At 30.8% G+C, this 18987-nt stretch overlaps 1 protein-coding gene across 7 annotated transcripts in view; it reads left to right on the top strand.

The window, feature by feature from the left end:
* Positions 1-18987, top strand: part of LOC124354346 — a 90981-nt gene that overhangs the window by 37641 nt on the left and 34353 nt on the right. For 6 of the 7 annotated variants that reach the window (XM_046804726.1, XM_046804727.1, XM_046804725.1 and 3 more), the window contains 11 exons: positions 3516-3647; positions 4710-4823; positions 6146-6277; positions 8486-8581; positions 10836-10940; positions 11482-11607; positions 13470-13625; positions 14731-14832; positions 16527-16742; positions 17218-17361; positions 17740-17955. In XM_046804726.1, coding sequence (XP_046660682.1) covers positions 3516-3647; positions 4710-4823; positions 6146-6277; positions 8486-8581; positions 10836-10940; positions 11482-11607; positions 13470-13625; positions 14731-14832; positions 16527-16742; positions 17218-17361; positions 17740-17955 — 1539 coding nt within the window. The remainder of the gene's footprint in view (positions 1-3515; positions 3648-4709; positions 4824-6145; positions 6278-8485; positions 8582-10835; positions 10941-11481; positions 11608-13469; positions 13626-14730; positions 14833-16526; positions 16743-17217; positions 17362-17739; positions 17956-18987) is intronic. The other variant, XM_046804724.1, reaches the window with a different exon arrangement.

The following is an 18987-nucleotide window of genomic DNA, read 5'->3' as shown; positions in this document are numbered from 1 at the left end:
CCCTAACCTTCGCCCCGAAGCGTTCATGGTCCTCAATACATCTAATATCATTTTGGTAATACCATTTCACCAAAATAATACTGCCCTACTATGGAAGAAAACCTTAATTCCACTTCGGCTGAAACTGAGATATTTAACAAAAAGTAAAAATGAACATTTCTATAAGTGTTTTTTAACATAAAAAAGTAAATAACTATTAAAGGTATCTAAAAAATATAAACTTTTTTTTCAATGCAGTTAAAAAAATGTATTATTATATTTTTCTATGAAAAAATTGACTTAAGGCCTTTTTGCCTCAAACTCCTTAATTTCATTAGTATTGAGAAAGCCTTATCTCCTCGTTTTATTGGCATGTTGAAATACAGTTGTATGCTTTAACGAAAGACTCCTTGTAAAATTACATAAATCTCAACATGTTTTTACAAATTTCACTATTTTTGACTTATAAATTGTTCAACCAGTTGAAAGTAAATTAGCTGTAGATTTTTTGTCGTTGATTAATAAAAAATATATTGGTTTGTTCTAACATAGCAATGCTTACCACTTCTAAAATATTCATTTAGCTACTTTTTAAGATTATATCTTCATTTCCTTGAGAACAGCTCTGTACAAATCATAGGAGCACTTAACACTAGGGTGTTGAGACCTGAAATTCATATGCATGTCATGTATGGTTATGCCACTGGGCAAATAACGCCTCAGTGGAGCATACTCTCTTCTGTAATGAGCAATTGCTGGGATAAATGGTTCCACATGTTCTTTTATTATATCTCTGTCCACTTTGATTGGAGGGGTACTTTTACCTCGACCATCAGGTTTGATGTTAGTTGGCTCTTTATCATCAGATAAAACATTATGGAGAACTGTATTATTGTTTTTTGTGTAACCTAAAGTTGTTAAAAGGAACTTCTTACACACTTGGATCTTTTCTTCGTTCTCATTAGTCAAAAAGTATTTAAATTAAAATTTCCTGTTTGAGGTCTCACTACCTCGTCGCCTTTTCACACCTTGCCTACATGAAGAAATCAATAAAAAATGTCTTTGGTCATGCCAGCTTTTTTTGCAATACAATTCATTAATGGCTTTTCTTCTGCTTTCTGTTATAATTGTGGAACATTTTAAACGACAATTTTGACAAGGGGGCCGTACTGGGTGGTTTACTGTAAAATTCTCAAGTTTTTTACATTCTTTATCCTTTTTGCCCATAGTTGATTTTTTCCGAATCCGTGGAGTCCCTTTTTTTGTCAGACCTAGGTCTTGTCCATTACCATCTGCAGTTGGGGAAGAATCCATATCCGATACATGATCTTCAATTACAATCTCATTATTACAAGTAATTATATTACTATAGGAACTACTATAGGTACATTTACTGATGTGGGTGAGCTTTCACAGTCAATTTGATAAGCAAATGATAAATTTGGATCAGTGATGGAAGTGTTACCACAAATTTCTCGGTCCTCTTCAACAGGCTTCACAGCATTACTATGATTTTGAACCATAAAACAAGACTTCATAGGCGAAAGTTCAGTCAAAACATACCTACCATCATGGTCAGTGTAATCCGGTATACAATCAGGACTTTTAACAGGAGTACAAAGTCTGGAATTGGTGGTGGTCTCGGGTGCCGAATGGCAAAGAGAAAGCTCAGAATCGTCTTCATCACTTAAATCATCATTCAGCAAGTTTGCAATATAATTATCCCTCAAACTACTATAACTCATTTTGTCCAATTAAACAACATTTAATGTGTTAAATCTACAAATATGTTACATGAAGTACACTAACACACTTCACAGATCCACAACACACCTTTCCACAATTATTATTCTATGAATGCACTGAGAGGTTATGCCAAACATAAACAAATTCAGTTTGGAGGGAAACAGCTGACTGAAAGCTGACCAACTAATTTGTGAAATCATGTGTTATTTATTAGACCAAAAACGTCAACCATTCAGAGAGAAGAAAACCTTAACTCCAACTGTACACAGGAGATAATTCTTTCTTCCTTCTTATGGTGTGATGAACTGCCTTGCTGTTTGAAGATAGAAGACCTTATGTATAGGAACAAGTGGACGTAAGGCTTTCTTCAGTAAAATGTGTCAGATAAGATCTTTTTACTTAATATAGAGGCACTAATTGGAGTTAAGGTAAAGTTTGAAGATGATTTGAAGGGTAAAAAACATTTTTAATGCTTTTCCCCTATTTTTAGAACATGTGTTTTAATGCATACTATCAGAAAATAATTAAAAACTCAAAAAAAAAATGGAGTTAAGGCCTTTTTGCTTAGCAGGGCAGATATTATTGGTGAAATATTATTTTGTCTATCTGGTATTACCCACCGTGGATGCTTGCTTTTCCCAAAGAAGTAGCATCTTAATGTCCCTGTCTTTGAAAGGTTCCTATTATTTAATTTCAAGCTGTGCTATATCATTGAACAATTTGTTTTGATGTTCTCAACTTCAATGCCTATATATTTATGAGCATATTCTAAATCGATAGTTGATTCATCAAAGCCTTATAGTTAAACATATTGTTTATCAAACTCTGACGTATCCGTAAAGATAATAACCCAGAAATAAAAGATTTACGAATGAAGTAATAATTATTTTTTTAGCCGGAAAATATTGAAAATTAAAAACTTTAGTTTAATGTTTTAGTTTTTTGCGCGAATTGGTCAATAGGTTTTGCAGGTTGTTGTTTACAGGTTTCTAGTACGTGTCATCAAACGAATACGGTCTCAGATCTTACGTACATTCTTTGTAGCAAATTGTTCATAAGATATGATTGCTGATAATTAAATCGTGTTGCGATCGTACGTAAATTTTGACATGTTATTTATAAGAAATTTTAAGATTTTGTTCAACAAGATCCTTTGAACAAGATTGAGGTTAAAAAGGTTATATCTCTATATTTTACAAAATACTGAATACATTATGGATTTTAAGTAAAGTAAAATCATTATTATTATTATTATTAGTATAAGTCCACAACTTTAAAACTAGAAACTTTTATTATTATAATTATATGCAGATATGAATTAAAAGAAAAACAAACTCCATAGAGCTTTAATGATATAAATAATGATATTACTAGCATATGTTTTGTAGTAGTATAGGCTAAAGCATAATTCGTAATACATAGGTTTAAATAAGTCTACATGAAACTGGATGTATACTCTTGGAATACCCATTACTTTTTATGTTTCCATTCGTGGTCCACAATAGTTTGACGTAAAAACTAATTAATGCAATTAGAACATTCGGTCATAAATTAAGTTGCTTTAGTAACGACAAACAAGGGTCGTTCTAAGTAATCGTTAAGTATCTATTTTGTGACATTGAATAACGAAGATATGTCAACGTGCTCTAGATTTAGTCAACTCCCACTATTCATTTTACATATGACTACATTCTTATTGGAGTTATTACTGATGGATGGTTGTGAAGTTATGTAATAACAATTTTATTTGTAAATTTTAATAGTGTACAATAAAAGTGTAACGTTTACAGATCCTGTAAGAGCGATTCCATTACATCATTATGAAGAGGGAATATTTCTCAAGCGAACTAAATGCAAAACAGAGTGTAAGTGTGAAAGATGTGCCACACCTGAAACATCAACAACTACTTCTCAACCTCCAGGTATTCAGCTAAATTAAAATTTTACAGCTTATGAAATTCCTATGTTTGTGAAATTCTGTCATCAGTTATAATAATTAATGTGCTAATTAACTATGATCATGCACTCATCAAGAGTTATAAGTGAAATTTATGAAAAATCCTTTAATCCTTATGATTTTGCATTAAGAGTTTAGACACTAAGGAACTCTCACAATGGCAAAACAAAATATTGAATTTGGCTAGGATATTTCACCAGATAACACTTTACATACAGACGTAGCTGGCCTGTTACTACACTCCACTTGACTTGCAATGTATTTTAAACATAAATAACAATACACAACTACAAAGTCCCTAAGCCTGCTAATGTATCGTGATTACACACTTGTTTATTTTGTTTTCTTTTTGCCTATATTAATATTAAAAAAGGAACTAGTTGTCTGGACGAACCTCATTCGTGATTTATTTCAATTATAATACACAAATGTAAGAGAATCACCCTTGAACTCTTTTTTGTTCATCTAATTGCATGATAATTGCGTATCTAAATTGTTGTCAGAATTTATAAATAACTAATAGGTATTAAGTAACCAAACACGTTATAAGATACGTTTAAAATTATTGTTGAAACAGCCACTTTGCTAATATCTTCCTATTAACGACATTATAAGTAATAAAACAGATAAGAGTATTTATACAGAATAGGATTCTACTGTATTACGATTGGGTTTTTATTTTAGTTTAAATTTCCCTTTTACTTTGGTTAGTATTTAGTAAAAAAACTAAACCAATTTCAACTTTATTAGCGTAACTCACGTTTGCTTACATTCAAAATTCAATTTATTTTATACTAGACAGAGTACGCTTTTTTCCGCATTGTTGTTAAATATTGCAGTAAAGTGTATCTGTCGCCGAGCCTATTTTCCAACATTACAAACCTATATACCACCATCACCGAGTTAACTATACACTAAGATAGAGTACAATTATGTAAATTATACTGCATATTAACAGGACACAATTTGTTCAATAAATCAACTATTCGTGTCCAATATATGAGTTAATCTTTGTATTTCCTTCTAGCAGAAGCTCAGCACTCAGAGAAACCAGTTTCGATGGTTAATCTTACTACCCACCCATCAGAACAATATGTCGCTACGACCCTTCAATTATCACCACTAACGTCCGAATACTCTGGTGAGCTTATATTGATATCAATTCCGTATTCAACAAAACTAAAACGAATTTTAAAATTAAATATTAACTTTTTTATGAATTATACCTATCTAAGCCTGGTAATGAAGCCTCATAATCAAAGTAACAAAAGAAATGAGAAATACAAAGAGTAATGAATATTTATTTTATGGCATATTAAAATAATAACATTGTTTTTGTCAGGAAAAAGCTTGTATTCAAAAATCATATACGTTTATAGAACATATTGGAGTTTACTGTACAATGAACCTTAAGAAATGGAAAATATATTACATAGTGAATAAATAACGCTCTGTAACAACCGTTTAGTATTGTAACTGACAAAAAACATTTCTGCTACTATTAATGAAATCTTTTTTTAGTGTTTATTTTCACTTAATTTTAAGGCATTTATCAAAATGCTTGTCAAAAAGGGTATGGTGAAAGGATCAAAGACAACCATTATTATTCGATTTATATACTATTTGTGCCCGAACCATGTATATTAACCATTTATTATGTTTAGCATTAACCTGTTCGTATGATTGATCTTACATCCCCTCCACCTCTACACTTTTTCTCCACAAAACGCGGATTATCACCTTTTTCCCAGCATCCCTCAACGTCCATGTCCAGTGGTGAGGTCATATTCATCTAAAAACGCATAAAACACATCCGCAAAGACAAAGCCGACTTAGAATAAGCTGTGTAGGAAACTACACAGATTTATGCATGGTAATGAATGGTGATATTCATAGGAGCTAAAGAAATTTATATTACGAGTATTTTGTGACATATTAGAAAGAACGAACAATGTAATAGTGTCAGAGATTACTTTTCTACTTTTATATAACAAACTCAAGTGATCAAAAAATACAAACACAAACATTAAGTACTATATACTCTAATTTCAGGAAATTTTGAACGTGATAATTCCTCAATAACATTTCTTAATAAAAGTGAATACGGATATGGAGATAAGTAACGAGACTTCAAAGTCTTTAACATTGAGTATGAAAACAACTTTTGCGCATATGTTGGCATAGACGTAGTTATACGCCTAATCCAGTAAGTTAGTGTGGTCTACATTGGAGGCTTTGTAACTACCGTTGATTACATTAACAGATAAGAATATTTTTTTTACTACTTTCCAATTTTGTAATAGTGTCTTTGCACTGTATTAATCAAAATGATTATCAATACTGTCTTCATCAGACACAAACACATACACGTAGAAACGCAAATATTATATTTCGATGTATCCATGGGTCGTCTGGGCTGTGTTAAATCACACATTAATTTCATTATTTATCATTGCCTTACAGCACCAACTAAACACCCAAAGTCACCTGTTCGGATGATAGATCTTACATCACCTCCACGTCAACAGAATTTTCCCCGCACAATTGCTGATTTATTAAAGAATTTGCAGCGTTCTCCAACGGCTAAATCCACTGGTGAGTTCAAATTCATCTAGTAACGTATGCAGAACATAAAAATAATCATTGTTAGAATAAGTTGTGTCGTGGTATATAGAATCATGGAGTATGATATTATGATATGGCTATATGGACTTTAACAGTGTCCTAAGGAAACAGGGAAATTAACTGTAACACACCTCAAAGATCCCTTCTTTCAAAGAGTGCAAGTCCAAAAAACAATAAGATTCACAATTCAAATCCCTATAAACGATTATTTTGGACATTTTCCTGAAATTAATACGAATTTATAATTGTAGTATATATAATGTATGTGGGATTATCTTGGGGCTCAACTAAACTATTTCTTTCAATTGCTCAAACATGAGCAACATGCTTCGTATGCAAATCTTCTCTGTTCCCTCTTCTATACCTATCTCATTTGCTTTCATAACTGTTATGAATGTAGAATTTGCTAGACGTCTTGTATAACATTCAGTACGGTACTTTTTCCAATAGTTTTGTTGTTTTGTTTCCAGCTTTTTTTCAATAAAATTATTTTCTACAGCCTACTTTTAAAATTATTCCTATTTGCATAAAATCACATTATCCATCGTTACAATAATATAGTGATAATATTTTAGAATCACGATGCATGATTTATATCTTTCATGTTCACGTCTAACGTTTTTAAGTTTATGAAAAATTTCTCTGAATCATTGTAAAGTCTGTTTGGAATCAATAAAAATATGTTCCGATTCAAATGAAATTTTTATTAAAAACAATAAGAAATCTATACTCTTTAAAGACAATTGTACCATATATTTTATGTTTAGTTGTCCTTTTCCAATACCTACTACGTTTAATGTATCATCTTTATTCATTTATTTAAGCTTTTTATCATATAAACCCAAATTTAACTTTAATTTAATATCTGCAATACATTGCATGTACCAAATATATTATTTCACTATCTTGTATGATTAAAAAAACTAAAGAAATTACTGAAAGAGATTTTTAGGAATTATTTATTAATATTTGTCTTTTACATTTAAAAAAGATTTTCCATTAACTCCAAGCAAATTTTACAATGAATACAAACAGTTTTTACAATGATTCCAAGAAGATTTTACGTGACGGTAAAACGAGAACGTGAAAACGTACAATAATATTCTCTTAGATTGCCTTCAAATAACTTCCATATTAGATTTTGAACCAAATTTTACTACATTTCCAACAGACTTTATATTTTTAGTTTTTAGCATATTTCAAATATATATTTTTTGTGTGCAGATTTCCAACATTCCCAATAGATTTTACTTTGATTCTAACCGGATTTTACAATATTTTGACGCAGATTTCTCCTCTACAATGCAATCCACACTCTATTCCGCGTTAGAGTACATATTTACCCACATATTCTTCATGGAACATTTTTTTAAAAACATTAGATTTTTTAAGTTTTAACGCCTACTAAGTGGGCCTATAAAATGATGATGGCAGCAAATTACATTTGTATTTATGATTTAAGGCTTACAGTTTTAATTAAATTGAAATAATAAATAACATTTTTTTTTATTCTTTAAAATTTGTAGACAAAAAAACTATTTTCTAGGCTTTTACGGCACCTCAAGATGTGTTTTTAGCTAAATAAAACTTTGTAGAATTACTTCTAACATAAAAAGACAAATTTATTTCACTATTAGAATGTGTAAAACAGAAAACTATTTTTTGCTCTATACCAACGTTCCACCCTATTGCACATGCCTTACAGTGCTTTTAAATTGGAAAAAACACTTTCTTCTTCCTTGAAAATAATATTATTTATTCCTAGCTAATGTAGTTTCTATTCAGTTGCGTGGTTTACCAGACGTAAAATACTTTGTTTAGCTTTTTGAAAGGCATTTAGTAAAATATCCCATGAAAGTTAAAAATAAAATCCAGTTTCTTTTCTGCCAGTATTTTTATTATTCCGTCTATTCCCATGACAAATTCCAAGCTAGTTTACTTAGAGGGTAAAATTTGGTATGCAGCTATGATATATCAATACCGACATTGAAAATAGTAAACAACTTCATTCGCAGACTCAGGATGATATCAAGAGGTTGTTTTAGTTTTAAAGAAATATTCAATAGGGCGGAAGGCCATCGGGTATTCAAAGTATATAAACACATACATTTACTCATGTATCAAGTATTAGTGTCTAAAATAAGTTAACACACGTTTCCACTTGAGATTTCCTTTCAGCACGATCTCAACTACCCGAGCAACCTGTACGGACCATTGATCTTACATCACCTCCACCTCAACAGAATGTTCCCGCAAATCCCGCATTATACACTGGTGAGTTCATATGTATAAAAAAACGTAAGCAACACATTATAAGTTGTTTAGTGAATTATACAGATCCATGCATTATATAGAAGGGTAACATATACTGCAAATAAAAGTTATGTAAGTGGTGGCATATAAATAATGCGTTTTGTGGACTTTTGGCTCTATTATCTTCATATTTTGGCACTATTCAAAATAGTGATAATTCTCCTTCGCAAATTCCTGCCATCAGAAAACACAAACACGTAAATTAAATCAACTGTCGTCTTAAACTACTTCATGACGTATTTTTTTAATTACCAAGGCTTCAATAATTTGTCTCAGTAACTGTCCAAGTACGATTAGTGAGGTGAGTAACGAGACATGAAAGGTCTTTTTCAGGAAGCATGAAAAAGTTTTTGGGTACATATTTTAAGGTATTTAGTTACACTCCAAATCCAGTAATTTAGTTTAGTCTACTTAGCCTGCTATATAACAACCATAATATACCATGATTGATAAAAACATTATTAAAACAACTATCTAATATGTATTTAGGGTGTACCATTAAGTAAAGAAGAGTAAATGTTTTGTATAATTTTATTTGTAACAGTCATAAAAAAATACTTAACAAGCAGATGCTGTCACTAAATTGAGTTAAATGCTCCGAAAATTCAATCAACGTGAATGATATGCAATGATTTCAACTCCCTAAGTCTTATAATGGAATATCTTTATCACAGTATACTAAATATCACATAAGAGATAGTACATCAATTATGTTTTTTTTTCTTTTAAATAAAATGTGTCTTAATACTTATTCCAATTTAATTGTTTGTCGGATATATATTTAAGTGTATGTTTTGTACTTAACAAAATAACTGACACGTTATTTTCACAAAATAACGTGCTCGTATAAGGTAGGTATATTATTCCTGGTTAATATTTAAAATGATTTATGTGTACAAATAATCACTTAAAATTCGGTAATATATACACTAGGAACTAAAAGCATTTAGAAGCTCATAACTTTTAATATTGTACCTCAAATTTTTTATAAGCTCACGTTCATATTATTCTTAAATAATGTTTTGAGATATTTGAGATGTTTTGAGTCTCCGCATATAAGCTAAATCCTCTCCATCCTGTAGCAGTTGGGTATTCCTTCCAATGTTCGTAATTATTCTTAGGTTTGCTATATTTCTGTTTATGTTATAGTTCCAGGTGATCATCTTTTTGAGGTGAAGGTGAATACTTCTTGTAGGAACGATATAATATGAAGTGAGGAGCTATGGCAATCTTTCAAATTTGAATAATTATCTCATTGTTTTCATGGAATAATTTGCTGTTTATGTTTTATTTCTGCATGAACTTCACGTTCGAGGTACCTTCTGAAGTAGTAAGCTCTATTTTACGCTGCCTGTTTCTTCCATAACAATAAAGATGATAATGCTCAGTTCTAATTTTAACGTACATTATAATTCTTCAAGAATAATTCCTATAATCTTTCATAGCAACAAAATGGCGCTTGTTTTAGATGAAGGTTTCCCATGTCAATATAAATTGTAGATAGACCGTTTAGAATAATTAGTACATTGCGTTTTGCAAAAATGATTATACTGCAGTGAGTTATTTTAATGTTAATACGGGACATTGTAACAGTCGTATTTTAAAAGAGCTGGGTAGTATATATTTTATTATTCATAGCTTATTTTGGTTTAAGAAATTGGCGAGGGTTAGCCAGAATTTCTTTTTAATAATAGTGACCATTAAAATAAAAAAGTATTTAAGAAAATCTGTTCATGTTTATTTTATCTCCGATATTTTAAATAAAGAACTGAATGTGGTAAAACTAAATGAAGTAGGTTTTATTAGCAAATACAGTTAGGTGTACTAGTTGAATTGTAAATGTAGAACAACTGCAATAATGCTTTGAACTCGTCCAACGATATTTCGTTACGTACGTATATCGAGTACGTTTTAATTTTAATAATAACTGATTGACAGATTTTGTAATAAAAAATTGGTTTCCAATCATTGTGTAATAGGATGACATCACACACGCTCATGTGGTTCTTTAGATTTAAAACTTATAACTTATTTTATTGTGTAACAGTAATTTAATTTAGCACCGTGAACTATAATTTATTATTGTTTATAGTTCAAATCTTATAGATACGGGAAGAGCTTAGAGCTCAGATCTGTACGACTTTACATTTTAATACTTAAATTAATTACAACCATGCATAGTAGTTATTAAATTTCTATCGGAATGGCTTTCTAGGTCAAGGACCTTCTACTTCTTCACAGCCTAATCCTCCAGACGTGCTAGGGCATTGGGCAGGGGTGAGAGTATTAGAAAAACCAAAGAGAAATCAAGGTCCGAAAGGTACGTATTATTCAAGCTTTAACGATTAAAGAAGAGTAAACCCCTTTAACCAACTAACTATCTTGTGTTATATATTATTATATATATGACACTATTCAATGAAATATATATCATTGAATAGTTTCATTTAAAAATGATATGGTCAAATAAATTCATAAATAACTGTCTCTTTCTAAATTACCAGCAGCTTTCAATGTTAACACATACTTGCTTACAACATTTTAACCGCTTATCTTAAAGAGTTTATTAATATAATTGTTAATATAATTATTAATCAAATGTAATGTAGAATATTTAGCAAGGAATTTTTAAGTTACTTTTAAATCTAGGGATTGTAATTGTAATATGAGGATATTACAATACCTTGACATTGAGGCAGTCATCATTAGATATTTTACAAAAGTATATTTTGTAGGATGTACAATGTTACTTCTTGGAAAAGTGATTTTCAAATAAACACATTTAAAATTTACGATTATTTTAATTTGTGATTTGTTTGTTGTGTTGCATGTTTTTAAATGGCAAATTTCTGTGTTTACAGGGAAGAGTGGACAATCCCAACGAAACGTGGTGAGAATAATTGTCCCGTCTACTTTACCCAAAGAACACGTCGATGAAGATGATAGACCGCCACTCTCGTATGAACCAGCCGTTATCGAAATTTCTAGTAAGATATTAGTGAGCTAAATGCAATTTTCTACACAACCAGTCATATGGGGTCGGGATACAGAGAGAAGTGTTGGTACCACATAAAGCAGTACTTTAATCAAATCTCGTACATAGTGATACGACTATAAGTACAGTTATATTTACGTCAGTAATAAACATACAAAGTATGAGTACGTTAGACCACGTGTTGCGTAAAAGGATTCGCTGAGGTTTCATGTACAGTTTAAGATATTTTCTGTGGACAGACAGAAGAGACAATGTGAATATTAGATTTCAATGATTCTCAGTCAAATTCCATGGTTAGACATGCATGACATAAATCACATTCTTGCCTACATAAAAAACCACTTTCATGCAGACGTAAAGTCTGCAGATAAAATATTTTTTGAGATATCTTCCCAAATGTCATATTTTCACTTCTGTTCATTAGAGAGGTAATTAGAGAAGTGTTTTAGTAACAGGTTTACACAATAGGTCACTAAAAGTTTATGTTTTATGAGTTAAGGGGGTTACACTAAATGTTTTAATAACATATAGATATTTTAAGCAAAGAATGTACAATTAGGAGAAACTTTATTAAAACTGTACAAGGTTCACTATACTTCTAAGATTTACTATGACCAGTTGTATTAGTAGGGTGTAATTTGTGACGAATAATCAGGAATTTGGAGTTTTAAAAGTCTTTTTCGTTTTAAAGTTTAAAAATGGAAAATCGATGCAATATTTCAATTTCTTTTAATACATTATTACTTGTTAATGCCGGTAAATAAGTCCATGGAAATCAAAAGTTTAATTTTTAAATGTACCAGACAAATTTGTACAATAATCTAGATTTAACAATACAAGAAACATAAACATTTCAATTATGAACCCATATTGAGGTCCTTAGATATTTCACGCTATACATAAATTGTTTGGTAAATTATAGTATGAACAATATTGAAATGCTAAATTGAAGAATTTATTTATTATTTCCCATAGTTTTACCTTTAAAGACAATCTACAGTGCCCATAAATTATATTTTAAGTGTGCATGAGCCATTAATATTTAAAGAAACATGCACAAAATACTTAAATTTTTTATTGATTAATTTGTGATTAAGTTACCCACTCTCTTTAGTCCAACTAATGTTGGTTCTTACAGATATATAAATAACATGCGTTGTACCGTCAATTGGTTAAAATGGGAGTTTAGAAGTGAATTATTAGTATTTACTGCTTTTTTCAATGCAATCTTTTATTACTGACATGAAAAGGTATATATGATAAAATAATAAATGTTGTTTTTTCACGAATTGTATATTTGCGAGCAATGTTTCTCAATACTGTCGTAAATGATGAGTATTGTTCCTGATGCAGATGTGTACATTATACCAGATTTAATACAGTGACAAACACAGATGCAGAGGGTCCGTTGACACATTTGATAGATAATGAATTTACCTATATATGTTTTTTCATGGAATTGTCCTTCATTTAGTGTCCTAAACTTACCTTATATCTCAAAATAACAAATATTTCTCTCCTAATTTAAGTTTTATTTATTTATTAAAATTATAAATTTTATTACTCGTATATAACAAAATACTTGAATGGAAATTTTTTTTATCTCTAATAATTTATTATTCAAATAACTTTTATTAAATTGAAATATATTTAAGTTATACTTCCATTATATTATTTTTATTAGCAAATTTTGTATAAATAACTAGTTAACAAATATTCTAATCAATGTGATACAATAAAGAGTTGAAGTTGTGAGTTTTTTATAATCCATTTTTTTAATAAGTGTTTTGAAAGGTATGAGTTTAAATTCATCATTCACTTAATCACACATTACAAATTTGTTGCCATTTTTAGAGTCAACACCACGAAAAAAGCCTAATATTCCTCCCACGTCCAGACAACCCAACGTAACCTTTGTTCTTCGTACGGAGAGTGGTCCTAAGCTTGGTCCTGGCTCACATACCGCACCGCCTAGTACTACGAATCAGGAAATAACCCTTCCTATCGCCAGTAAGAAGTTACCAGTTACAGTCCTTCAAAGTAGTTGTAAATGTTCAAGATTATCAACTATTGTAAAATATGTGATAAACGTTTGATTTTAACTGATATATTCAAGGGTCTATCTCGTTATGAGGTATTAAAATAATGTATTTTACAGAATTATATTTCCTTTTATATCATTTACATATTTTGTACACTTTATTCAAACTTAAAAGCTTATTTGAAACAATTTTAATGGTTAAGGACAAAGTGTACCGAATACAGTGCTAAGGTGTTAAATTCTTCTCATTTAATGGATTACTTGGGAACTTATACCACTATCATGTTCACCATCAGAAATAATTTAGTTATTTGAATATTTACATTGATAATACACGTATTTTTCTGAAGGTACCTAACTGAGAGATTAACTATAAATTTACGAGAAATTAGATTATATCGTAAAATAATTAAAAAAAACTACTGAATTTAAATACTAAGAGGAAAATTTTAAAAGACTTCTTGCATGATTGTATTTATAAGGATAAAAAATATAAATGGTAATACAAGCCCTGCAGAACATAAATATACTATCAAACTGAAACATATTTGTTAAATACTTTAAAAAATTTACGTTGACTCATTAAATAAAAATATTTTATAGTAGCCTAGGTAGAGCGCCATATAAAAACATCCTCAAAATGTTGATTCTGACAATTGACCGGGTAAAACAAGAACTATTTGACCTCCAGTATTAAAGACTTATGAATTGATTTTAGTTTGCTGGACTAAAAGGAAATCCATGAGTCATTTTGACATTAATATAGACATAAAATGACCCTACGTGGTTAATGTGACGCTTTTTTTATTCAGTAATAGATTTTCAATTTTTATTTGCTATTAAACTGTATGGTCAAACTGAGATTTTATAAACTAATTTATCTAAATAAAATTTCTTCACTAGATTCATTTTAGGCAATGCGCATAAACGTAAGTTAATCTTAAAAGCTCAAAGGTTTTATCTATTTTATAAGTAGTGTAATAAATTATAGATCAATCCCTCCTGCCTCGCATTGGAAGTGCGTTTCATTTATGATACATTGTATGTTACATTGGTGTGTTTTATGTGTTTCAGACCCCGACAATGAATTTCCAAGCCTTACCCAGATGTTGGAAGATTACGCTGTTGAGGACATCTTGCCAACAAACCCAGAACATCCTACCACTACGCCTGCAGGTTGTTATTAAGGACTTGTTTCGTTGAATGTAAATGGTCTTTTATGTAAATTGTACTGTATTTACCTGTAACCTTTTTATATTGTACTACTGTTTGCCAGCTTTACAGCATTTGAGAGTTCTTTACTAATTATATTGAACCCTTTGGTGGAGGATATGGAAGAAGTGTCTGCATATAGCATGTAAATTATAGAGATGTTAAAGGTCAGGTCGTGGATAAAGACAAAAAAGGAAAGAACTTAATAATAAGCCCAGGGAAACACCTGACAACACCCTTCGAAAGTTAGAAGTTTAATTATTTACTATTACAGCGTGCTTTCTATCTGACACACAAGATTTTAACGACTGTAGTTCTATAACCCTGATTCCATAAACTTCCAATTTACTACAAAGTGTACTATGATTCTTTATATCAAACGCCTTACATAAATAAATTAGGCAGGCAACTGTAATTTTTTTTGTTGAAATACATCAAATATGTTATAAGTAATTTATTTCTACCACCAGTGTAGTACAAAGGTTTGGCCTAAATCCATAAATCCATATAGGTAGGCATAAAATATATTTTCCATTAATAAAAGCATACAATTCAATAAAGAAATTATTAAAAATTTTTTTTTCTTAAAGTAGGCAATAAAGCAATGTGATTCAAGTAGCTTTCAGCCTTGATTTTATTACATTTCTTAGAACAAGAGTTATTTTTCATATTTTAGAGCCAGAGAAAATTACGGTACACGAGACAAGATTGATTAAAGGGGTCAATAGTAGCAGGACCATATAAAACATACAATTAAAAATATATATTGAGAGTCCATAAACGTGAGGGGCTTTAGAAGGACCAAAGATAATGACTAACTTAAAAACAACACAGCTGTTGACATACCTTCAATCTATTGACTCATTCGGTGCTCAGATTGATGAAAAATTATTTACGAAGTGTAAGTCAATTATAAGAAATCATTATGAACAGTATTATTTTTGCGCTTCCCAAGTTCCATGAGCAGATTAGATACATTGAGATGAAAACCAATTCAAAGTACTATATCTTAGTCTTTAAGGCGTATAACATAAAAACATGTATGAGAATACTTTCTACAGTGATGACATTGATCTGTATCTTAGCTATTTTCAATAAACTACAAAGACGGACTCAGGAGTGCTTATTTTAATTTCGTCAATTTTTTTATAGAGTAGTCAGTACACACCGCAAAACTATAGGGATATGTTTACAATGAATATCTAGTAAGTAATCTCGAGGAAGATAAAAAGGTTATAATTTTGGCATAAGCACTTGTGACTTCTACTAACCAACTACAAAGATTGTAGGAAAACATATTTTGCTGTGTACGTCCAAAGTATGATGAGTGGTCAATTAAAATGGAACCTTGTTAGCGTAGTTCATGGTCACTGAGACGACAAAGGAAAAATAACACTTCAAGGACAATCATGATGAATGTTCGTAACATACGACTATAGCCACAATTTGGCTACTCTATACACTTACCAATGATACTTGAATTTTATACTTATATATTTAGACAAAGTAAACACAAATCATAAAAAATCTCCGTTACTATGACATTTTCAGACTTGTAAACTTACGAAACTGAATGTACAATATTCGATTTAAAACACTTTCAAATGTACCACAAAACGTTAAAATTGCAATTATTTCCAAAGTACATCATGTTTTAGCGTCCGAATACAATGTGGAGGACAATGAATGGACGGAATTAGAGCCCACATTTACATCAGAAGTGAGCCAAGTGACAGGAGTAGGAGCTGCTGTTGCCGGATTATCTACATTATCCACGGGTATTTACTCCCAACCTGTCCAGTTGTCTGCTGGTAAGACGTGGCCGCCAGAGCAAGAGGCGGTTGGATCCCTTCCATCTTATACATTTACTGCAGGTAATTTAAGATTTATACATTTAAATCATGTAATCCAATTTTAAAATATTTTAATGATATCTTCTACAGAATTATATCATTCTTATACACGTGAAAAAAGAAAATGCCTAATGTGTACACGGTTTGGAATTCTGTAAGTAGGAAGCGTATCATCCAATTAATTAGATTTGTTCACACCCACCCTGGCCAAACGTCCGTTGGAAAGGCGTGGCCGTCATTACAAAAACAATTTTGTAATTTTTACGTTATTTCACTATTAAAGGCTCGGTAGTATTTTCACGTTTAAATTAACGAGATGTTTATTTATATTTAGACAAAGTAAACACAAAATAAATCATACAAAATCTCTGTTACTATTAAATTTTCAGACTTGTAAACTTACGAAACTGAATGTACAATATTCAATTTAAAACACTTTCAAATGTACTACAAAACATTCAAATTGCAATTATTTACAAAGTACATCATGTTTTAGCGTCCGAACACAATGTGGAGGACAATGACTGGATGGAATTAGAGCCCACATTTACATCAGAAGGAAACCAAGCGACGGCTGCTGCTACTGGATTTTCCACCCCATCCACGGATATTTACTCTCAGCCTGTCCAGGTGTCCGCTGGTAAGACGTGGCCGCCAGGGCAAGAGGCGATTGGGTCATATTCATATTATACAAATACTTCAGGAATTTTTTTATTTTATCTAAGTCCGCTGAACATGGTGAGGTGTTCTAAATCTGCTACGGAAGGTACTACTAAAATAAAGTAAAAGTTAAGTAAAATATTGAACAATTTCTTGGGAACTGATTTAAATTGGTATCCTCACATTTTATGAAAGTGTGTATGTACCATTAATTGTTTAAATTGTAATTATTTATTAAGTATAATATCTTTTTTTTAGTGTCCTAGTTCAATGTGGAGAACAACAAATGGAGGGGAGAAGAGGTCAGATTTATATCAGATTCCTTCTGCAATTATTTACAAAGTACATCATGTTTTAGCGTCCGAATACAATGTGGAGGACAATGAATGGACGGAATTAGAGCCCACATTTACATCAGAAGTGAGCCAAGTGACAGGAGTAGGAGCTGCTGCTGCCGGATTATCTACACCATCCACGCATATTTACTCCCAACCTGTCCAGGTGTCTGCTGGTAAGACGTGGCCGCCAGAGCAAGAGGCGATTGGATCACTTTTATCTTATACGTCCACTGCAGGTACGTTAAGCTTTATACCTCTAAATCATTATAACGATCTAATTGGAAAATAACAAATGCCTTCTATTGCATAATTATATATCATTTTTATACACGTGACAAAAAAGAATGGCTAATGTGTACAAGGTTTGGAATTTTGTAAAAAGAAAGCTAAATTGGAGGAACAGTTTATGTGGATGGCGGAGTATCCACATAATCTACGTTTGTTCACTCTGGTCTGGTTTCTGTTTGTTGGACGTTGCTGTCAATGCAAGAGCTAATTGGCTAATTTTCACGTTATTTACCTAATACAGATGCTTTAGGATTTACATCATTATAATACCGAAAGATATAATTTCAAAGTAGGCCATCAATTTTATTGCACCATAATATGTCATTTTTAAATTTGTATAGATAGCTGATGATTTCGAAGTCTTTTATTTATATGCCTGAGCTTGTTTCACCACCCGTCTTAACTTAAGTAAAAAGCCAGAAACTTTTACCGTAATATAAGAAAAAATACCTTATTTTGATACACGTTATTTCTTCGTCAGCTTAACTACAAATAAGCATACGTTTAATATATATTCCGCTGGGTTTTATTAATATTTATTTCTTATTATACGTACTTTAAAATTATTAATAAAAGAAACATCGTTCGATCATCTTTACTCAGGTGTTTAGATACAGAGCTGCACATTAGACAATCCGACTTCCCCTTTCTCTCTGTAATAAACTTGTTTCTAGGTTGGGTATAGGCCTTCAACTTCTGCCAAATACGTATTTGAAGAATTTCATTACGTAATTTACCTATCGTGTATAGCTATAAGTTTTAATTCTTTTCTTTATTAAATTGAGATTTATTCCTAAACTAGGTTTTAGTAACAAAATAGATAGTTTTTATCAATAAAAATATTTAAAAGAACCGTATGAAGATGCGTGCAGTGTTGTATACTTATAGATAAAGCAGTTTCTAAACATGTAATTTTCTAGAGAAGAATTATTGAAATCATAGTCGAATTGCTAGTTGTATGGAATTCTACAGAGCTACGT

The sequence above is a fragment of the Homalodisca vitripennis genome, chromosome 2 (genome assembly GCF_021130785.1).
Source record: "Homalodisca vitripennis isolate AUS2020 chromosome 2, UT_GWSS_2.1, whole genome shotgun sequence".
Lineage (NCBI taxonomy): Eukaryota > Metazoa > Arthropoda > Insecta > Hemiptera > Cicadellidae > Homalodisca > Homalodisca vitripennis.
This window is presented reverse-complemented; position numbering and strand designations above follow the sequence as displayed.